Source organism: Carcharhinus amblyrhynchos, chromosome 10 (genome assembly GCF_965287045.1).
Source record: "Carcharhinus amblyrhynchos chromosome 10, sCarAmb.v2.hapA, whole genome shotgun sequence".
Taxonomy (NCBI): domain Eukaryota; kingdom Metazoa; phylum Chordata; class Chondrichthyes; order Carcharhiniformes; family Carcharhinidae; genus Carcharhinus; species Carcharhinus amblyrhynchos.
Window position 1 is genome coordinate 57,368,938 of NC_137333.1, and position 24,453 is coordinate 57,393,390.

At 43.1% G+C, this 24,453-nt stretch overlaps 1 protein-coding gene across 5 annotated transcripts in view; it reads left to right on the plus strand.

Moving 5' to 3' along the window:
- The window catches only part of tenm4 (teneurin transmembrane protein 4), a 582,746-nt gene that overhangs the window by 441,070 nt on the left and 117,223 nt on the right, over positions 1-24,453 (plus strand). For all 5 annotated transcript variants that reach the window (XM_080197086.1, XM_080197087.1, XM_080197090.1 and 2 more), the window contains 2 exons: positions 2,282-2,383; positions 4,606-4,800. In XM_080197086.1, the coding sequence (XP_080053212.1) occupies positions 2,282-2,383; positions 4,606-4,800 (297 nt within the window). The remainder of the gene's footprint in view (positions 1-2,281; positions 2,384-4,605; positions 4,801-24,453) is intronic.

The window sequence follows — 24,453 nt, forward strand, 5'->3', positions numbered from 1 at the left end:
CTACTGCCACTTCACATACGTCATTAGGTGTGTAAATCAGGAATTTATTGTCTTAAGTTACTGTACTTCTGCAGAAGCTTCACTCTGCTGGTATCTTTCTAAGAGAAAAATCATTGAAATACATTGCAACTTGTGAAGTTACTTAACTAATATTACCCATTAACCAGAAAAGGTTAAAGATTTTACATAAAGGTCAATTTTTAACTGACTGAAAAATCTTGATTAATAACACTCAACGCCTCTGGCACTGAAACCTTCACAAATGTGGAGCCTTATTCCTTCAGATTTTAATTATTGTTGGAGATTTTTTAAGAGTATATATTTTCCCCCTTTTTCTTGTCTCTTTTACCTCTCTCTTTTAATCCCATCTTTATTTCTCTTTATTTCACTTCCTGTAGTGTTCTGATTTGATATTGAATTAACATTCAGACTTCCCAGTTCAGATTCAACATGGCTTAGTAAGGACACTTCAATCTGATTGCTTGAAGAGGTACACTATTTCTTACCCTGTTCAAACAGTTCCCAGACCTCCTCAAGGGCACACATGTGAGAATACATTTCCAGAAACTGCCAATTCCAGTATAACAGCCCATAGAAGTCTGTAGATAAGTGTAAGAATAATGATAGGCTAACACCCTTCACTCATCACTGACTGCAAAACCTAGGCCAATGTTCCTCCCCGATTAGCCTTTATTGAACTTCTCTTGAATGGAAAATGATCTATTCTCTTATACATAAGAAGAAATTAAACTTTATTTGATCCATTGTTTCCAATGCATTCTGGAGTTATCACAGATGTGATTCAGCAGTTATACAGTGAAGTCTCAGAACGATTCCCACTCAACCCAGACAAACAACTAGGGGCCAGTCTTACAAAAATTCTAAATGCTGAATGAGCATGAAAGCGGGAGAGTTTCAGATCCTTTTTTTTGGCAAGGCCACAAATGGAATGTCATACAGCTTAGTGCAAAAATTGATGCACAATCTTTTTCCCACCAGTAGAGGAGGGGGCAGGCCCCAATGCCCTCTAGAAAGCCAGATGGTCACAGCAGAAGGTACAATTGTGCAGGCACAGATCTGTCTATTCTGTGCAAATCTGGGCCTGGTAAGATCGCAAGAGGCAACAGAACAGGAATCTGCCAGTTACATCACATGCACCCTGCCCTGGATATTCCTGCCTCCTCTGCCCGCGATCTCTGGCTTCCCTGGACAATTAGCCCCTTAACCCCTAGATATTGCGCCCCCCCCACCCCCGTGCCCTGGCTGATCACATCCCCTCCCCACCCCCACCCAGGCCCAGCCCAGCCCATTGCCGTCCCAGCCTATTGGCAGTTGCAGAGCGCATAGCTCTCCCCCCCCCCCCCCCTCACCCCCGCCCCCGATCCTGGTTGCAGAGTATGAGGCTCTCTCACTACCTGCCTCCTCTTAGGTCCTGCCCCATAATGACCCCACCCTTCCTCTTGGGTCCTCCCCCTCAGACCTGTCCCCTTGGCACTATCCGATGCACAGTGGGCAGTGCCAAGGTGCCCAGCTGGCACTTCCAGGATCCCAAGTTGGCAGTGCCAGGATCGCACTGTCCAAGGGGCATTGCCCCCCTGTTCCCGACCTTCTTGGAGGCCTAAATGGCCTCCTGTCTTACCAGCAAGGCCATCACATCAAATCCCTGTTGGTGGGGACCATACATGATCCTCGTTGGTGAGAACCTTCACTGAAAAGGCCACTAAGGCAAGTGAACTCAGGTGATTGCATCTCAGGCTCCTAATAATATTTAAATCAATTTTTCAATAGATTTAAATATTGCACAGGAAGGGCGTGAGGCTGATCTTGCCAGAAATCTGGGCCTGGTAAGATCACAAGGGGAGAGAAACCAGGCACAAACCTAATTTTTCACCTAGCAAGTGATCTCACTGGCTCAGTCTGCCCATTAACTGGATTGACATTCTGGTAAGATTGCCCCATAGTTTTGAATCAGAATCTTGTTTAAAAGTTTTATCTGTTTGTTAGACAGAAATACGAAGGAATAAGCTGTTCCACACTGCAGTAATATATTTCCTAATGATCAGCAACTAAGAGTAATCATGCTGCTGGTGAAGGAGAATGTAGGTCAAAATAATCCTGCTCAACAGGACAGAAAATGTGAGGGAGAGGAGAGCTAACGTGCATGTAAGAGGTTTTTTTAAAAAGAATAAATATACCAATGTATTAACATATTATTGATCTTTTTGCTAATGTTATACTTTAAGAAAACATAATCTCAGCCTGTGGTTTCAATTCCCCTCAGAGTCTGCAGATGAATGTCCTGCTAACTGTTATGGGAATGGAGAGTGTATGGCAGGAAAATGCCACTGTTTTCTTGGCTACATTGGACCGGATTGTGCACGAGGTAAAAGCTCCTTGTCATTACTGTGGGAACTTGTCAAAACCTGTTATTATCCTGATTAAATAACTGTGAGCTGAAATCTCTATATGTAGTTTATTTCAAAATTGATTCAGTTGAGGAACCAGATTTCACAGTTTTAAAGTGAAAGATGGTTATAGACCACCATAATTATGTTGAACGGTGAAGCAGGCTTAAAAAGCCAAATGGCCTGCTTGTGCTATTCCTTATGTTCTGACAATTAGCTGCCCAGCAGGTGGCCACACCATTGAGGTTCCTGGTAATGTCCAAAGGCAGTTGGAAGACTTTGGGCTCCCTTGGCAACGCTTTCTTCTGCCATGTTACCAGCCCATCTCTGGATGGTTAGTAAAATCCATTCCATTAATCCTGTTCCTTTCTCTGGAGATCTGCCTGACCTGTTGAGTATTTTCAGTGCTTTCTGTTGTGATTTCCAGTATCCACAGTATTTCATTTTTGTAGGATAGTAAACATAATCAGGGCATGGGAATGTTGGAGCAAGAGTGATGAGCATTGTCTTTCAATGCATCACAAATGTAACGTGGGGCTAGGAGATCACTCCAACTCCTCTTGAGTCCACAGTGAAGTAATTTAAAAGGTAGAAATTTCTCTTTCCCAAGGAGCCTGCAGCTGTCACTTTAATGTATGCTGGTATGCCTGCCAAGTGGCTGACATCACTGAAGTTTGCACAGAGTAAATAAACCTTGCTTGTATTACTCAATCCTGATAATCGATAGAGAAAATAGTCCCTGTTTTACAACAGGCTTTCCTGAAATACGAAATGCCTGTTCAATGTCGCAGTCTAGTCTGCATGCTTAGAGTCAAGCTGATTTGACCTGAGCTTTCTGTCTTCTCCAGTGTCTGACCCTGTTTCCTGAGGATCACAATGAACCTGTTGTCATTACTGTTAATACTCTTGCAATGTATTGAGCATATGCGTTTGCAACGCGAAATGTGATATGACATTTTATCTGAAACTGCAATCTTCTTGCAGTTTAAGTTGCACATACATGTCAGATGTTTGGCATAAATGATGGGAAATGTAACAGAACTGCAGGAAATTAATTATAAATTTCACCCTTCACGTTATACAGGATAACCTTTAGTGTGGCTCAGCCAATACCTTTTCAAGTCAGCTGATTCCTCATATAAAAGATATCTGAGATCAAGTTGGAACAATGGCCCCCCTAGTTCTACATTACCTGCTCACTGTTTCTCTGTTAACTAATCAGATTAAGCAAGCTGTGAGCAGTGCAGGAGAGGAAACTGAGTTGTATAACCAACTCTCAGAGATTGTCCTCCTTAAAGACGTTCCTGGACTTGTTCCCAGTTCATTTCAAGCTGTATTTAGGTGGCTTAATTTTGAGCTCCATCTGCTAGCAGAATGCAAAACAGAGGATGCTTTACAATGTACTTGGGTGTTAAAAATTGTGATTTATTACACCAGCGTTTTATGCTTAATATACAATAGATAATATGAATAGCCAACAAATCTGTTAAAAGGAAGAAACACTTCACTTGGTTTCACTTTATTTTTTCGAGTCACAACTTCTACATGGACTTTTCTTCAGCTTAGCTAGGAAACAAGAGAAAGCCAGAAGGAGAGGTACAATTGAAGGGCCTGTAGGTTTGGGCCATTCATGTGTTTTTCGTAATAACACTCACCTGTTGAAGGAGCAATGCTCTGAAAGCTCATGATGCCAAATAAACCTGTTGGACTTTAACCTGGTGTTGTGAGACTTCTTACTGTGCCCACCCCAATCCAACGCCAGCAATTCCACATCGTGGCTTTCCTAACAAGCACTGCAGAAGTTTGTCACTGGGGCCTGAAATCAAGTTGCTTGCCTCTTGGCTGCAGAATGATGCTTAACTCGAGAGAGCTACTTGGCAGGAGGGAGAAAGGCCAGCAGATAAACGGTAAAGGGAGAAATGTTTAATTTGAAACTGCATAAATTAATTGACTCCACGGTATGGATGTGACGGAATTTGCTTTTTTTTTCCCATTTTTCTGTTCTAATATTGAGTGGCTATATTTCTGGTATTTTAGCTCAAAATTAAAGAAAATACTAGAAACTAGAATAAAAGATGGTTGGTTGGGGGTGAATAAGCATCCTGACTTGGTTAGAATGCATTGGCGAAAGACTTAGCTAAGCTGCCTTCTTTCCAGTGTTTAATGGTCAGAATGACTTTCTTTTCATTCTCTCTCACAGCATCCTGCCCTGTTCTGTGTAGTGGCAATGGGCAATATGTGAAAGGACGCTGCCTGTGCCACAGTGGTTGGAAGGGAGCAGAATGTGATATTCCCACAAACCAGTGCCTTGACCCAGCTTGTGGCAACCATGGCACCTGCATCATGGGGACCTGCATCTGCAATTCTGGCTATAAAGGAGAAAGTTGTGAACAAGGTAGGGCCCAGTTGCATCATTAATCATTGATTGTCGAAATGTCTGAACTTACTCAGGATGAGAGGCAGAGAATTTAATCCTCCCTCAGACTTCTTCACAAGAAAAATACTGAAAGGTTACAGCCAGTAGGGATAAGATTAACGTAACTATTGTGCTCTAGTTTGAAAGGGTTCATTATAGCATGAAAAAATAGGCTGAAGGTTATAGTAAAAGTGAATTCGGACTTGCATACTTCCCTATTATTTCCCCTGCATGAAAGCTAAGGCGACTTGATGTTCTGGTAGTTGCTGTTAAGCCAGGGCTAAAGTCTTCATGTTTTTCTTTTCAGTGACCTTCAGTCAGGATGATTAATTATGAGGAGGTAGCCTCTTGTCAAGTTAGTTTCTGATCTTTGTTTCTGGGACCACAATCATCTATTAGCACAGAGGAGCAGTAAGCTCACTTTTTACAGCCTCTTCCTTTTCTAAACACATTGTACCTCTGTTAAGCGATGGCATGACACATAGGCCATGTAGAAAATGTTCTGTATGAAACCAGGTGCTCTGATGCTTTACTATCTGCTGGGCAGCATCATCCTTTGCCACTTGTCTGCTTGTGTAACTTTTAACAGACTTGGACACAATAACCGCAGGATAACTCTTCATGTGGGCCTTACATGTTTGAAAGTAATGCATGTTATGGCTTTTGTATAAAGTTTTTGATGTGGGGAAGAAATAAATCACAACTGTCAGTTTGAGTGGTCACACGCCTTTTGTGGCACAGTTCAGGTGAAGTACACCACTTTGATCCTAAATTGGTGTCTACGTTTTTGTTCATCTTCAGTCGCAGTTGCCAGAATTTTTGGAAGCTGCGGCACAGTTGGCGAGCCATTGAAATCTGTATTCACATTAGCAGGATCAGAAAGGCTGGAAAATTGCAACCTGTATTTCTGAATTACACCGCCTCTTCATTCTCCTTTCCACATACTCAGAGCACCAACTCATTTGGTGACATGGATTTTCCAGAAAAGGAGCAGAAAGTTGTCATTTCTTCCTGGCTCTGGTTTCCTCCCAGACTCCAAACATGTGTGGGTTAGGTTGATTGGCCATGATAAATTGACCCTTAGCGTCAGGAGTACTGAAAGGGTAAACAGGTGGGGTTACGGGGATAGGGCCTGAGTGGGATTGTTGTTGGTGCAGGCTGTGGGCCAAATGGCCTCCTTCTGCACTGTAGGAATTCTACAATTCTATTATATCTATGCCTAATTGGTTTCCACTCTCACCATTCTGCACCCCACTCTGTAAATGGCACCAGGAGTGAAGCAACATCATTAATATGGGTCTGCATATTATGTGCTATTATGAAATATTTAAGTGTTTATTTATTAGTGTCACAGTAGGCTTATATTAATACTGCAATGAAGTTACTGTCAAGATCCCTAGTGGCCACACTCCAGCACCTGTTTGGGTACACTGAAGGAGGATTTAGCATGGCCAATGCACTAACCAGCACATCTTTTGGACTATGGGAAGAAACAGGAGCACCTGGAAGAAACCCACATAGACACAGGGGAGAATGTGCAGACTCCGCACAGACAGTGACCTAAGCTGGGAATTGAACCCAGGATCCTGGTGCTGTGAGGCAGCAGTGCTAATCACTGTGCCACCGTGTTAAATATGAAGACTTGTGTAAGAAAATATACAATTTGATGTGTGGATTATACATGTGCATATAATCCTGATGTCCAGCTATTTATATATTTTATGTATATTCAGATTTGAAGGGAGCATAATAGAATATGAAATAATATATTTTTACAAACTATCTAAGGAACATAACATTTAAATGTGAATAACATGCAGTTTCGATGTTCTCTCGTAATTTATCATCAGTGATGAATCTGTTCAGATTCAGTCATAATAAACATCACATTGTGAGTGGGAGTCATTTAGATTTGGGAGCTAAATTGTTTGACAGCACTGACATTTTCTCATGCTCGCTCTTTGGCAGCAGAGAATGTTTACCACTGCTGTACCCTGCTGCTGTGCATTCTTCTTTACTTGCTAAGGCCAGCAGGTCTGGCAGTGGATTTCTGTACAGCCAGTTGGATCAATTTTGCTTTAGGATTGGTAGTGTGGACTGGCAACTTTAAGTATTAGTCTGTGCTGAGCTTAGATGTGTCCAGGTTGCCTAGTAATTTTAACAGTAGAGAATTCAAGTCCCAGAGTCACTTGAAATCGACTGCATTGATGTGGGCAATTTAGCCAGTTCACAAGTGCTTTCTTAGATATGACAGTAGGCATCAGTGCAGAATGCCGGTGGGAATACTGCCAGAATCGATCACAATTTTCAAGTGCATGTTGGCATGTGTTCAGAATGTATTCTACACTTGTGCAGGTAAAACTGCAGCAGGCGACGGTGCAGAGGGACCTCGGGGTCCTTGTGCATGAGTCGCAAAAACCCAGCCTGCAAGTGCAGCAGGTGGTCAGGAAGGCGAATGGGATGCTGGCCTTCATAGCGAGGGGGATTGAATATAAAAGTAGGGAGGTCTTGCTGCAGCTGTATAGGGCATTGGTGAGGCCGCAGCTGGAGTACTGTGTGCAGTTTTGGGCGCCGCACCTGTGCAAGGATATTTTGGCCCTGGAGGGAGTGCAGAGGAGGTTTACTAGGCTGATACCGGAGTTGAGGGGGTTGAGCTATGAGGAGAGGCTGAATAAACTAGGCTTGTACTCGTTAGAGTTTAGAAGAATGAGGGGAGATCTCATTGAGACGTATAAGATGATGAATGGGATGGATAGGATAGAGGTGGAAAGACTCTTCCCGCTCAAAAAAGACAGTAGGACTAGGGGGCACAGCCTCAAGATAAAGGGGGGGCGGTTTAGAACGGAGTTGAGGAGGAACTTCTTCACTCAAAGGGTGGTGAATCTCTGGAATTCTCTGCCCGTTGAAGTGGTGGAGGCTGCCTCGCTAAATATTTTTAAGAAGCGGGTTGATGGGTTTTTGATAAGAGAGGGGATTAAGGGTTATGGGGAGAGGGCGGGAAAGTGGAACTGAGCCACGACAGATCAGCCATGATCTTATTGAATGGCGGGGCAGGCTCGAAGGGCCAGATGGCCTACTCCTGCTCCTATTTCTTATGTTCTTATGTTCTTAAATGCGTGAAAGGTTGAGTCCAATAATTTTATTATGAATCTACAGAGACACTCCAACTGTTTTGCAAACACAAACGTGATCACAAATACAAGATGAATGCAGAATAAAACCAGTTGATCCATTAAATATGCCCCATTGAGCCACACTGCAACTAAGCAACATGAGAGGCAGGTGAAGCGAGTAAGACACTGCCTTACCTAAAATTCTCTGTGTGAGTATGAGAGTGGGGAGCTAGTGTCATCATTGGCAGCAATTCAGCCCATCCATGGCACGACCAGTGTCGAATGTCCCCTGTAGCAACTCACTTTGGCAGCCATCCTCTGAAGAGTCCTGACTTACTGTCTCTGGCCGATTTTGAGGCAACAGCTGCAGTCACAGATGAAGAGGCTTAAGGGGTCACAAACAAAGAGAATTTGGAAGGTTCAGACACCCTGAGAGTGTGCTGGGTGCAGGTCCAGAGATGTCCAAGTGCTATTCCTCCACCCTTTGGGTGCTCTAAGTCTCCGGACACTTTGAGGGGAAGGGACACCCAGAAGGAGATTAAAGTGACCCTTCTCCCTCTTAAATAGCCAGTGGAGAAGCTCACATGGCTACAGCATTGGAGTGCAAGTTTACACACATCCCAGGCAGAATCTGCTGGAATAGGTTCTCCATAGAAGTCAGCATCTCTCAAAGTAATCTCCGTGCATGTACAGGTTGGCACCACTTTATCAGCCAGAAGGCAGATGGCCTCCTCAGCCTCACATGCTATCCTCTTAATTGCCTACATCCCTGCCTGATATTCACCTGCCTGTCCAGTATTTCTTGGAAAGCAGATTCCAGAGGCCCCTCATCGGATGTGAACCTCACAGATTCTCTTCCCCAGCATTCCTCAAAATGTCAGTGAGCTTGGCTAATCCTGCCTTCTCCTGCTGCAGATAGGTGGTCCACACAAGATCCTTCCTAAACAAGATCTAATGCCCACTGAGTTATATGGCTTTGGGCTGGTGGAAGGTGCAGGTATCTGCTATGACACCTCTACAGGTACACTTTCTTCATCAGTGATATCCTTGCTTCTCCCTGGGCTTGTGTCTGTGCTGGACAGGATTTCCTCACTTTCCAGCCCTATCCTCTTCCTGGTGATGGAGGTAAGTGAGAGAGGAGAGAGCAAGAGGCTGCATGAGGTGCCTCCAATGTGGAGCGACACTTGGCCTTTAGGTTTCTCTGACATGTATGGATCATCAGTGGCTGGGGGCTGCAAGCCAATTTCTCCATCTCTGATGGGGCTGTCTCACTCACCTCACCCGCTGAGCTGCCCACTCCTTAAAGTTGGTCTTTTCTTCGATTATGGATGAACACCAGCTCACCACCCCACCCCCCTCCAAGCCTTGTCCCGCTCGCTTCTATAATAGCTTAACTTCTGCGCTAATAGAGAAGATGGGATTGAGAGCAGTTGGGTTTCATGTATCTTTTACATGCGTCTGGTCTTAGAAATAACTCAGTGACACATGTGCCATGTGATTGATCCACTGCAGCTTGTCCAGCAGGGTTCTGGGCCAACATTGTCCAGAGCAGTGAGCCAATGCAGATATGAGGAAAAGGCTCTCAGAGGCATGTAATTAGTGGTGCTTGCTGGTGCCCTCATTGCCTGAGCCCCTTCCTCCCCACCCTACCTCTTCCCCGTTCCCAATTAGCCAATGTGTAGTGAGGGAGCTATGGTGGCCTTCCAGTAGATAGACTGCAGTGAGACCATGAGGCATCATTTCGTCACATTGCCACTAAGATCCATGGCTCTGTACCATTCATTGAGATGAAAGTGAGCAGTTGAGTGTTCACTTGTCCTGGCAATGTGGATGAGGTCATTCATCTTTTTTTTGACATTGGAGGGCAGTCCTTGCCTGGAGATCCTGGACACTGAGTGTTCGCAGAACACCCTCCCATGCATGGTTCATAACCTCCTCTCATCCTGTGAAGAAAGGATATCCCTCCTGGCCTCCACTTGGTTGATCAAGAAGCCCAGGGAGGTGTCTTTGAATTTGGGCACCAGATCATTTAGCCCTTCAAGAGTAGGATGTTCAGTTAACACATGGTATCAGAGCACGGCCCAGTCCCAGATTTAAATGCTAGTTGGCTTCCAACTTTAGGAGTTTGTAAAAGCGATCACAGATCTGCAATAGCCACTGTATGTGAGACAATTCAGGCAGCAAAATGGTGCAGGTCTGATGGAACTCCAGTTTGTTTCATTTTCATAGCCGAGAATTTTCTGGAGCTTGAACTGGTATGAAATTGCATGAGAAGTTATCGGGTGCACATCCCAATGTCGTGGTGTCCTCATGCGATATTATTTTTGGTGTATGCATGTAATAGAAATGCGCCAATCATCAAAAGTGTAATTAAGCCAATTAAAGTGCAAATATCACGATTTTTACCAGACCCGTGTGCTTTTACACTTGGTGCACGGGCCAATCAGCCAGGAGATGTTTGGTTTTTTCCTCCATTCCTGATCTTGGGGGAATAAAAGGCCCAGGTATGTGTCAGGTACATACTTACAAGAAAGAACCTCAATCTACTTCCCAGCATTGGTTACAATGGTTGGAACTTTCCAGTTTTGTCTTAGATTGTCAGCTTGGGCAAGAAAGGCAGCATGTAGCCCTTTGGCTTTTCTTAGTAAACAGTGAAGGGGTGGTCCCACATCATTATGCTGGCGGGGTGGTTCTGAATGAACCACTGCATCCCATCAAGGATCTCCACCTCTCCCCGCCCACCATGGAATCTCATTTTCCCATTTACTTGGAACTCCCCTGAATCCCCTCCCCGCCCCCCTGGAATTGGTTCCCCTATCCTTTCCCATGGAAAACTCCCCTCTCCCCTTAGAATACCCCAGTCCTTCGCCACAGAATTCACCATCTATCATAAAATCCACTCCTTGCCATGGCTGCGAGGCAAAGCCCGGGCAATTCCAGGGTCCTGTATAGCCATGACCCTCTCCCCACTGGAGACTGTACACACCTGTGCAGTCCCAATGGGGTTCCATTCTGCAGCTGCATGTCGCAAGGTTCCTGTGGTAAATGGACAGTTTCCCCGGCAGTGTAAACTTGACTTTAGCACCCGGAGGGAGAGGGGATTTGGCCAGGCAGTGGCTTGGCAATGCCCCCTTGCACTGCACCATGGTATAGGTTGGTGCTGGCCCCAACTGTTGGTGGGGGGGGGGAGTGGTGTGAAAAGGGCCAATGATCGGGTGGAGGGGAAGAGGGCTGATCATCAGGGAGAGGGGCAGTGGGATGGAAGGGACCAATGATCGACAGAAGAGGGGGATGGAAGGGATTGCGATTGAGGGGACGGGGCCCATGATCGGAAGGAAGTGAGGGAGGGGAGAGAAGTGCCGACTCCGATTGGGGGGGGGGTGGGGGAGGGGAGCCCCTAAGAAGACCTCATTGGTGGGCTGTATGGATCATAAATCTGTGCGACAAATTTCATCACAATAATAAAATGGCGAGATCACAACATTCAGGCTGTTCAATAGTTAATCAAACTTTTCTGCAGCAATACACGTGCGTTTGATGCTGTTTGGCCCTTAATTGGTTAGGTAGTGTGAAATTGTGTTCTCCAGACAATAATGGGCAGTCACTTGCACCAACCAGAGATTGGTTGTGTTCTTGGACAAAAAAATTCTGGCCATTAAAATTTGAGTTACTTTTATGTTAAGTCTAAATTTAGATGTAAAATTTTAAAAGAAAACAACTGCTGAACAATGCAGTTCGGGAAAAGTAATAAACAGCCTATTAGATTGGAACTATATTGCCACTCCATCATTGTCACTGGATCAAAATTCTGAAGCTCCTTTGCTAACTGCACTGTGGTTGTACCTACACCACATGGACTGCAGCAGTTAAAGAAGGCAGCTCAGCACCATCACTTCGGGATGGGCAGTAAATGCAGGTCTAGCCGGAGACACCCACATCCCATGAATGAAAAATAAAAAAGATTGGTGGTGTGATTCTCCAGGAAGGACCGTTTGCCATAGCAATATACCAGGATGGTTAGGCATGTATAACAGTACCTCACCTGTGACAAAGTTCACTGTCTGCCATTGCAGTATAACCCCAAATATTTCAGCAGCAGCCACATTACCTCCTAGGAGAGGCCAAAAGAAAACCTGGGATAATTTAGAGAAAAATAGAAGTCATGGAAGTTCCTATCCAACCACTGAAGGTAATCGAAAATTAGTTGTGGGAGGTAATTCAGGTGGTATATCAGCCTATATGCTAATAATGTTCTATGTGCGATAGTAGCAGCCTGATCTGGGAAAGTGTCCAGCTCCACTTTGAACATCCTGCAATTCTGTATCCACTGCATTAGCCAACAAATTAGTCCAAAGGTCAATGACCCTCTGGGGAAATGAAAAGTTCCTGACATCTAACCAATATCAGTTTTTGCTTACAATCAGCACCAGCCTCAAAACTGAGGAAAGATTATACCAGCAGCTACCTGAATGCTCCAATGACTCAAGGATATAACATATTTCTCTTTAAATTAGTAAAAAAAAAACTTGTTTATGTGAGTGCCTGTGGCATTTGGAGTTAGCCTCATATTTAGCAGCCAGCAGATGTATCTATCGACCATATTCCCATTGCTAAGGGAATGCTGGTAATAGCTTTCTTGCTTAATGGACAGCAAAAAAAAAATCTACTCAGACATAGCAGACATCTAAAAATGCCTATTCCCAAGGAAGCTCTTCTGTATTTTACAATAATTAGTCACTTACGAAGCGCTGCCCTTCAACTATTTCATTATCAATGGTCATTTTAATAATAAATAAGTCTTCTTTCCGTTAGCGAAAGAGTTTTCTGCAACTTTGTGATGCACATTGCAAGGTAAAATTAAATAATCACACGAAATTATTCTCTCATTCTATCTGCAGCTGCACATTTAATAGGTTATATTCATTGAATGAACAATCTGCAAATGGTCTGTATTTTAATTTTGGTGCAGTAAAGCTATTTCAGTTCCCTAAATCTATAATAAATCACAAAATTTTACTAACATAGAAATTGTAATATAAATTCACTCCAAAAAACTCAATCAGCAAGCAACAAGACCACAATTATTAGAATGTGTTAAAGTACCTGATATCTGTGCTAATCATTGAACCAGACAGCTGAGAAATACCTAGAAAAATTTACTTGTGTAACTGAGTCTTACCAGTCAGGTATCATGTAGTGAAAAATTAATTAACACGAGCACAAAAGCTGCATCTCCCAGGAAACCCCAAGTGCATCATATGTCTGGTAAGAGTCATACAGTGCTTTTATTACCACTAAGTGCTTGAAACAACAAGCATAGCCTCTAAGGTGCCAGGTTTAGCACTGTCCTGCAGTTCGCAATCCACAGAATCATCACTTGGTTGACTGCTAATGGGCTAAGGCTGATGCACTACACACTGGCAAGCATTTTAACATGTGTTTTACCCACATTTCTTTGGACAAACATCACTGTTAAGTATAATCGATGGGCGAAGTTATGCTTTGAATATATCAAGCATGTGGAGAGATATTTTAATCAAAGCACTATCCCACTAAAACAATGGGAAAGATTGGACAGGGGAGGTGGCACAGATAGATGCAGCACATTGGAGGATTCAAACGATGCTGCAAAAATGTTTTTCAATAACTAAAGGGTATTCTGAAGTGGCTTGTCGTGGGCTTTTTAAGGGTCGCTCATTAGGCTTGATGCCAGTGATCAGTGAGAGTCCAGTGAATTCCCGCTAAAGCAGCTGGGTGTCTGGCCTACCTGTTTAGAGGTGGAGACCGAAATGGCCGTAAGTGGCACCTGAACAAGAACAGGGCAATGAGAGATGCACCAGGATTTTCAGGGTGCTACTGCCTGGTCTTTTAGCAGAGAGGATTAAAAATCACACTCAACTCTTGATGGCAGATGTAGTGGTACTTTCGCAGCGTGAACCCGATAACTCCAGCTCCATTACACTGATTCAGAGTTATGTGGTTCACCAGCCGTTGTTTTTTTGCTTTGTAAAATGAGACTATAATAGAATACAAACATGCAAATTTGAAGCAAGAGTAGGCCACTCGGCCCCTTGAGCTTGCTCCATCATTCAAGAAAATCATGGTTGACCTGATTTTAACCTCAACCCAACACTCCCACCTACAAAAATGCTATCACAGCAATTGTGTGATTTAAATAATGACAGATAGAGAGAGGTGGGATACTGCAAAACATTTCTACAGGTGACTTTGGAAAGTGTGTGATCAATTTATCTCCAGTATGATTGAGTTACTTAATGGATTTTGCCCTTCTTTAATAAGTAGGCCTCATAGTGTCAAATGCTATGTGCAGCTATAGCCTGCACAATTGTTAGACTGTTCAATACTTTATGCTGTCAAAATTTGTACAGAATATTAAGGTTTCAATACAATAATTATGAGGTGTAATCTCCCCTGAATAAAATGCCTCAATATTCCTCGGATCCGGTATACCTATCCATCACTTAAAATATTTTACAATCCTTATCCACAGAATGCATATAGAAGAAAACTCTGATGGCAGTTTGTTCCGTGTACCCTGGAGAATCTGTTCAATATCTTAGTCTTTATAACATTTTCTCTGGACTATCTCTGTCTTGATGCCTACTGTGAGATATGGATTTGGTTTATAACTTCAATTGGTGATTTCAGGCATCCACTGATAATAAATCTAGGGCGCACAGCGCAAGCTGTTGACCATTTTAATCGTCTACGTAAAAGGCAAACTTGTCACTTTTCCCAGGACCTCTTTTGTTTTTTCTTATGCATCATCCAGAATGTTTTGTGATTCCTACAATGTAATGAGTCCTCATTGCCTCCAGTTTCAGCACATTATTTTAAATGCTTCTGGTATTGTTGTGTATTTATTGGTGACTGTAATTTTGAACATAAGGAATAATTTCACAAAGCTCCACTACAGTCTCCCACATTTGCCTTGAGAGCCCTGTACTACCAGTGTGACTTTGACTGTGAATGGCTAAGTTTACAACCACTAAAAGCATCAGTGTCACTTTCCATTATGTATGGAATAATATACTTACTCCCAGATTTGCTGACATATTATAACATTCCAACAGGCCTGGATATTTTAGACTGGAAGTATTCTAGATATGGCTGAGATCCATTAACAATGTGCATGATAACCTGTAAGAACTGATCAGAAGTACATCAATCAACAATGACCATCCACAATTATGTTGCATCCTTATTGCTGAAAACCTTCCAGTTATCTCACAGGGACAGAAGGAAATAATAAAACAGAATAAATTAAAATCAGCATGATAAAGACATGGTTATTTTAAGGTTATTTATCCAAAAGAATTCCATCTTCAGAATTTCAGGCTGTTTAGTCCAGTACGATAACTACTGCCACATATTCATGATGTAGCTTTTATGACTTGTTCAAGGGAAGAGGGGAAATCAAAAGCTATCATCAAGTATTCTGTCAGAATCGTCGAATGGATATGGCACGGGAGGAGGTCATGTTTCCCATTGAGTTCTGCATTGGTGCTCCACAAGGATAATTCATTTAGTATCACTGCCTGCCCTCCCCCCGTAATCTGAACATTTCTTTTATCTTTACATGCTTATCCAATTCCATTTTGAAAGCCTTACTTGAACCTGGCTCCACCACCCTCTCTCTCAGTGCACACCAGATCCTAACCACTCACTGCTTAATGAAACTTTTCATGGTTCTTCAGCTATCACTTTAAACAGGTGTCCTCTGGATCTTGACCCCTGTGCCAAACTGAACGGTTTCTCTTTATTGACTGCCAAGACCTTTCATGATTTTGAAGATCAAGAATTATTGTGCAAACGCAATTATTATTTCTAATACAAGACAAATTATTCCGTTGTGCAAAAGAATTATTTTCAGTGTGTCAAACAAAATGTTCAATCTTTTCTGAGAGGTATAACCTTCAAGTTATGGGTGTATCCACCTCCTCCAGTGCTTCTATTGCCTTTTGTAACATGGAGACCAGAAACATACAAATCTCTTACTTTAAAATGATGGGGTTGAAAGGACTCGTGCATTTAACTTATCTTAGTTAGATGAGTTGTGGATAGGTAAGCAGCCTAGTCAGAGCTTTTATATATCGAAGTGCCTTCCTTTTCTTTATTTATTGATGTCACAAGTAGACTTACATTAACACTGAAATGAAGTTATTGTGAAAATCCTCTCGTCACCACACTCAGGCGCTTATTCAGGTACACTGAGAGAGAATTTAGCATGGCCAGTCCCTCTAACCAGCACATCTTTGGAGTGTGGGAAGAAACCAGAGCTCCTGGAGGAAGCCAACACAGAAACAAAGAGAATGTGCAGACTCTGCACAGACAGTGACTCAAGCTGGGAATTGAACCCGAGTCCCTGGCGCTGTGAGGCAGCAGTGCTAACCACTGTGCCACCATGCCACCTACCGTTCAACAATTTCAATTTCAATGCCAGCAGTTTGCCCTGCAGATCCAAAAAATGACTGCATTTGAAGAATGCATATTTATTCTGAGCCCTTACAGTCCAGCTTCATACCTTCATGTTTCATTTGGGCAGATAACAAAGGGCAATCAGACTAAATGGTTCTATCATAATTTGTATATTAGTTTAAAAAGATATTTTTGATCAAATTGTCAGAAATGTTCACAGAAACAAATCTGTTATTTGCTATGGGGATGGAAGGTTATAGGAGTTGAAGTAATGAGGAGAAGACAGTGTTGGAATATGGTTTCCAATTGAAAAATCCTAAAAACTGACTAACTGCGTGACCTTAGAAGCTCGAAGGAGGTGATTGAAAAGTGATCATGCAGAAGCACAGAAGATTTTGAATGTGTTGTTTGAAGCTCAGTCCTGTGAGTAGGGTAGGAAGACAGAAATTCAAACGAGTGAGAATCACTCTTCGAAGACGTGTTAAGAAATTATTTTTCACACAAAGTGAACAAAGAACTCTTGCTGAAGATGTCCATGCTATGACAATTAATTGCCACGTGAGGGTTGTTGCCTGCCCAGCCTCAATTTTACGTGAGCAGGAAAACTGAACCTCAATGGGGGAAGACCAAGAAACCAGAAAGTTGCATCTCGGATGGGAAATGTGGAGGGCTGGGGGAAGGGGGTTGCGGGTAGAGAGAGTCTCTCCATCAGAAGCCACCTTCTGAAGCAGGGTGACCCCCTTGTGGTCCAATGGCCTCCGGACCACCCTCACTACCCCAGCTCTTTCCTCCGTTGGTCCCTTTGCGGCCCAACCTTTGCCTTCCCTACATTGGGTCCCATTGAATTTAGCTTGTAGGGTGTCGAAATTTGCTGATGACACCAAGATTGGGGGAACGGCAAATTGTGCGGAGGGTGTGGAGAGTCTGCAGAAGGATCTAGATAGGCTGGGCGAATGGGCCAGGAAATGGCAAATGGAATTTAATGTTGGCAAGTGTGAGGTGGTCCACTTTGGTAGGAATAATGGTAGGAAGGACTATTACTTACGTGGCGAAAAACTGCAGCAGGCGACAGTGCAGAGGGACCTCGGGGTCCTTGTGCATGAGTCGCAAAAACCCAGCTTGCAGGTGCAGCATGTGGTCAGGAAGGTGAATGGGATGCTGGCCTTCATAGCGAGGGGGATTGAATATAAAAGTAGGGAGGTCTTGCTGCAGCTGTATAGGGCATTGGTGAGGCCGCAGCTGGAGTACTGTGTGCAGTTTTGGGCGCCGCACCTGCGCAAAGATATTTTGGCCTTGGAGGGAGTGCAGAGGAGGTTTACTAGGCTGATACCGGAGTTGAGGGGGTTGAGCTATGAGGAGAGGCTGAATAAACTAGGCTTGTACTCGTTAGAGTTTAGAAGAATGAGGGGAGATCTCATTGAGACGTATAAGATGATGAATGGGATGGATAGGATAGAGGTGGAGAGACTCTTCCCGCTCAAAAAAGACAGTAGGACTAGGGGGCACAGCCTCAGGATAAAGGGGGGGCGGTTTAGAACGGAGTTGAGGAGGAACTTCTTCACTCAAAGGGTGGTGAATCTCTGGAATTCTCTGCCCGTTGAAGTGGTGGAGGCTACCTCGCTAAATATTTTTAAGACGCGGGTTGATGGGTTTTTGATAAGAGAGGGGATTAAGGGTTGTGGGGAGAGGGCGGGAAAGTGGAACTGAGCCACAACAGATCAGCCATGATCTTATTGAATGGCGGGGCAGGCTCGAAGGGCTAGATGGCCTACTCCTGCTCCTATTTCTTATGTTCTTATGTTCCTGGACTTAGGCTCAGACGTCCTCCTCCATTTCTTCTTCTGTTCATAGCAGTGATATCACTGCAGAGACCGGAGAACTGCTAACCAATCAGATTGGCAGCCACTCTCTATGGCAGGACTTCCTCTTGAGTGAGAGGCTGAAGTCTCGCCTGCAGCCTTTTGATGTTTTTTGGAGTGTAAATTGGCTGCGGGCACTCAGAGGTGGTGAAATTCTCCAGATGGCAAGAAACAAGACCCGACCCTCTGAAACATTAAGGCCCAGGACTCTGACCAAAGCCTTATACAATTGCAGCAAGACATCTTACTTTTGTGTCTATAATGTTATAAAAGACAACACACTAATTCTGTTCCTAATTATTTAACGTACATATTTGTTAACTTCCTGTGTTTAAAATACAAGGACACCCAAACCCCTCTGAACACCAACCATAATAGTTTATCACAATTTCAAAAATAAACAGTTCTTTCTATTCTTCCTATCAAGGTGAATAAATTTGCATTTATTCTCATTGTAGTTCCATCTGATAACTACTTTCCACCTCACTTAACCTATCTGTGTCCTTTTGCACCATCTCTGCATGCACCTCACAGCATACTTTCTCACATAGCATTGTATTACCAGCAAACTTAGATATTACTTCAATGTATCCCCTTAGACAGTTTCAAAGACTTGTTTGATCTTCACAGCAAAATTCTACCATTTATATTGATTCTGGAAGTCAAATTTGGCAAACAACAATTGGAGATGCATCCACGTCATCATTATTTATTGTATCTGGCTGAGATCCTAGCACTGATCTTTGTGACAGCCGAGAGTAATAGCCTAACAACCTGAAAACTGGCCAGCTTATTCTTACTCTCCATCTTCTGTCAGTTAACCAATATCCTGTCTGTGATAATACATGATCCCAACCCCAAGAGACCTTTCATATGTAACAAGCTTTATGTGATGCCTTATCAAATTCTGCAAATATTCAAATAGGAAAGAGTAACAAAAGTGAATGTTGGCCTTCTAAAGAGTGAATCTGGGACCTAATAATGGAAAACAAGGAAATGGCAGAACCATTGAACAGTTATTTTGTGTCTGTCTTCACTATGGAAGACTTAAACAAAACTTCCCAAAGATAATTGAAAATCAAGAGGCAAAATGGGTGAGGAATTTGAAATAATTACCATCAACATGGAAAAGGTACTGGGAAACGTGGATCTACAGGATTTGAAAATAGCAATAACAGAAAGCCTAACATCTCTCATTGGGAAATTGATAGCATCCATTATTGAGGGGGTTATAGCAGGATACTTTGTAAACTTTATAAGATACTTTATAAGATGATGAATGGGATGGATAGGATAGAGGTGGAAAGACTCTTCCCGCTCAAAAAAGACAGTAGGACTAGGGGGCACAGCCTCAAGATAAAAGGGGGGCGGTTTAGAACGGAGTTGAGGAGGAACTTCTTCACTCAAAGGGTGGTGAATCTCTGGAATTCTCTGCCCGTTGAAGTGGTGGAGGCTGCCTCGCTAAATATTTTTAAGACGCGGGTTGATGGGTTTTTGATAAGAGAGGGGATTAAGGGTTATGGGGAGAGGGCGGGAAAGTGGAACTGAGCAGCGACAGATCAGCCATGATCTTATTGAATGGCGGGGCAGGCTCGAAGGGCTGGATGGCCTACTCCTGCTCCTATTTCTTATGTTCTTATGTTCTTAAACTATAATGAGATCAGGTAAAGTCAACATGGTTTTGTAAAAGAGAAAGTATGTTTGACTAATAAAGCTCTTTTGAGGAAATAATAAGCAAGGTGGCTAAAGGTGGACGTTTAGATAGGGTATACTTGGATTTTGAAAAGCCTTTTGATAAGGTGCCACATCAAAGATTGTTAACACATTTGCATATGGTGTAAGGGGTAACATATTAGTATAGATATATAATTGGTTACCAACAGGAAGGAGAGAGTAGGGATAAATGGTCTTTTGTATTGGAAAGCTGTAACTCGTGGACTGCTACAGGGACCAGTACTCAGGCCTCAACCATTTATAATCTGTACCAATGACTTGGATGAAGGGACCTAATGTATGGTAGCTAAATTTGCCAATTACACCAGGACAGAAAGGAGAGCAGGTGGCCAAGAGGAGGGTAAGAGTGTACAGAAGAATTATGGACAAGTTAAGTGAATGGGAATAAAATGGCAGATGGAGTATAATGTGGGAAAATATGAGTTTGTCCATTGTGGCTGGAAGAATAAAAAAGAAGCATGTTTAAATGGTGAGAGATAGCAGAATTTGGTGGTTCAGATGGATCTGATCCATACATAAATCATGAGAAGTTAGTATCCAGGTACAATAATGGTCAGGGAGTAAGTGAAATGTTTGCATTTATAGCAAGGGTAATAGAATATGATAGGAGGGACGTTTGGGTTCAGTGATGTAAGGCATTGGTGAGACCACATCTAGATTACTGTGTACAGTTTTGGCCTTCTTATTTAAGATAGAACATATTTGCAGTAGAAATCATTCAGGGATAGTTCACTCAACTGATTCCCAGGATGAGGGGTTTTCCTATAAAGAAAGGTTGAACAGATTGGGCCTGTATTGATTGGAATTTGGAAGAATGAGAAGCAATCTGATTGAAATGTTTAAAATCTAAGATTATAGGAAGAATGTGGTTGCACTAGAGGGAGTACAGAGGAAATTCTCCAGAATTTGTGTGTTTAATAAGTTGTCACACAAAAGGCTAATTCACAAGATTAGATCACATGGAATTAGGGGTAATTTATTAGCTTGGATAGGTGACTAGCTGATGGACAGAATGATGTGGAGATGCCAGCGTTGGACTGGGATAAACACAAAGTCTCACAACACTGGGTTAAAGTCCAACAAGTTTATTTGGTAGCGTAAGCCACTAGCTATCGGAGTGCTGCCCTTTCATCAGGTGAGTGGGAGCTCTGTTCACAAACAGGTCATATAAAGACACAAACTCAATTTACAAAATAATGGTTGGAATGTGAGTCTTTACAGCTAATCAAGTCTTAAAGGTACAGACAATGTGAGTGGAGAGAGGGCCAAGCACAGGTTAAAGAGATGTGTATTGTCTCCAGCCAGGACAGTTAGTGAGATTTTGCAAGTCCAGGCAAGTCGTGGGGGTTACAGATAGTGTGACATGAACCCAACATCCCGGTTGAGGTCGTCCTCGTGTGCGGAACTTGGCTATCAGTCTCTGCACAGCGATTCTGTGTTGTCGTGTGTTGTGAAGGCCGCATTGTAGAATGCTTACTTGAGGATCAGAGGCCAAATGCTCGTGACTGCTGAAGTGTACCCCAACAAGAAGGGAACACTCTTGCCTGCTAATTATCGAGCGGTGTTCATTCACCCGTTGTCGTAGCGTCTGCATTGTCTCCCAAATGTACATGCCACGGGACAATGGATGAATGAACATCACTCGATAATCATCAGGCAGGAGTGTTCTCTTCCTGTTGGGAATGTTTCAGCGGTCATGGGTATTCAGCCTCTGATTTTCAGCTGAGCATTCTCCAGGGCAGCCTTCATGACACACAACAACGCAGAGTCACTGAGCAGAGACTGATAGCCAAGTTCCGCACACATGAGGACGGCCTCAACTGGGATCTTGGGTTCATGTCACACTATCTGTAACCCTGACGACTTGGCTGGGCTTGCAAAACCTCACTAACTGTCCTGGCTGGAAACAATACACATCTCTTTAACCTGTGCATAACCCTCTCTCCACTCACATTGTCTGTACCTTTAAGACTTGATTACCTTTAAAGACTCGCATTTTAACCATTATTTTGTAAACCAAGTTTGTGTCTTTATATGCCCTTTGTTTGCTTGTGAACAGAACTCCACTCACCTGATGAAGGAGCAGCGCTCCGAAAGCTAGTGGCTTGTGCTACCTGTTGGAGTTTCATCTGGTGTTGTGAGGCTTCTTACTGTGGTGGACAGAAGTCAGAGAGTCAAGATAAATGGCTTTTTTCTGGATGGCAAGAAATATCTAGTGGGATGCTACAGGTTCGGTCCTTTGGGCCCCAACTATTTACAATCTGTATTAATAACTTGGATACAGGGATAGAAGGCTCTGCAGCCAAATTTGCAGATGACACAAAAATAGATGGGATATTAAGTTGCAATGAGGAATTAAAAACATGACAAATGGATATAGATAGGTTAGGAGAATGGATCAAAATGAGGCAGATAGAGTTTAATATGGATAAATGTGAAATCCTGCATTTTGGTCACAAAAATAGGAAGGCGACTTATTATCTAAATGGGGAGAGACTTTGGGATGCTCTGATGCAGAGAGATCTTGGTCTCCTCGTTCATGACTCACAGAAAACTAGCATGCAGGTACAGCACATAATAAAGAAAGCAAATGGAATGTTGGCATTTATAGCTAAAGGAATAGACTATAAAGGACAGGAAGTATTGTTGCAACTAAACAAGGCATTGGTGAGGCAGTACCTGGACAATTATGCACAGTTTTGGTCCCAGTATTTGAGGAAAGACGTAGTGGCATTGGAGGCAGTTCAGAGGAGGTTCACTAGATTGATTCCAGATATGAGGGGTTCATCTTAAAAAGAGAGATTGAATAGTTTAGGCCCATACTCTCTGGAATTTAGAAGAATGAGGGGATATCAAATTGAAGTAATCAAGATGAAAAAAGGAATGGATAAAGTAGATGTGGAGCGAATGCTTCCATTGGTGGTGCATTCTAGGTCGAGAGGTCATAGTCTTAGGATAAAGGGTAGCAAATTTAAAACAGAGTTGAGGGGAAACTGCTTCTGCCAAAGAGTTGTGAATCCATGAAATTCACTACCCCAAAGTGTGGTGGATGTGGGAACAGTGGGCAAATTTAAGGAGGAGCTAGACAGATTTTTAATTGGTAATGGGTTGAAAGGTTATGGGGAGAAGGCAGAAAAATGGGGATGAAGAGCATATCAGCCATGATTGAATGGCAGAGATCGATGCATTATGAAGAATGCATCCTGGGATGGAACACTGAAGTTATGAAGAGAGGTTGGATAGGCTTGGTTTATTTTCATTGGAGCAGAGAAAACTGAGAGGCAACCTGATTGAGGTATACAAGATTATGAGGGACATGGACAGAATGGATAAAGAGTGCCTGTTCCCCTTAGTTGAAGGGTCAGTCACAAGGGGACATTGGTTCAAGATGAGGGGCAGTTGGTGTAGAGGAGATGTGAGACAAAACCTTTTTACCCAGGGTGACAGTCTGGAAGGGTGGTAGAGATGGGCTGCCTCACATCCTTTAAAAAGGACTTGGATGAGCACTTGGCACATCATAACGCTGTTGGCCAGTTGCTGGTAAATGGGATTAGGTGGGAGGTCAGGTGTTTCTCATGTGTCAGTGCAGATTCAATGGGCAAAAGGGCCTCTTCTGCACTTTATGATTTTATGATCCTGAGGGGATTTGACAGGTGAATGCTGAAAGAATGGTTCCCTTTGTGAGAGAGACTAGAATTAGGAGTCACAGTTTAAAAATAAGGGGTCTCCGCTTCAAGATGGAGGTGAGAATATTCTCTGAGGTCCACGAGGAACACGCTTCCCCCTGAGAGACAGATGGAGGCAGGATCATTGAATGTTTACACTGGGAGGGATTTTCAGTGATTCCCACAGTGCGTTTTGCAGCATTGGAGATAGCCTGCCATTGATTGGTATCAATGCAGTTTTCTGTTGTATGCAGCCCTCGCTACTGGGAAACCAACGGAGGAGGTTCATTGTCAGTGGGACTGGGAGATCCAGCTGGTAGAAATGATCACCGTGTCTGTAGCCATTTCTTTTAGAACCCTACACTACAAGTCAGAGAATTTATTGGCTTTTAATCTGATTAATTTCTCTATTTTTTTTAACACTAGTTACTTTAAATTTCTCACTCTCATTTGAGCCTTGATTCCACATTAATTGTTACATCTTAGTGTCTTGTGCTATCTTCATAAATTATCTCTGCCATTTCCTTATTCCCCACTATAATTTGTCTTGTTTCAACCACCTAAGACCCTATATATGGGATTTTACAGCCTCGCTTGGGCGAGACCGGAAATTCCCGCCTGAGTCAACGGAGATTTCCGTTGTCGGATCTTCCCCCACTCCAATTCTGTGGCAGGTGAGGTAATAGCGTTCTGTCCAATGTCTACCTTTGTTTTTCTCTTTCTTTTACGTACTTCCTAAAGATTTTACAATCTGCTTTGTATTTTTGTGTTTCTAATGAATTCATCTACATTCAGGATGGTATTTCTTGCTAGTTTACTTTG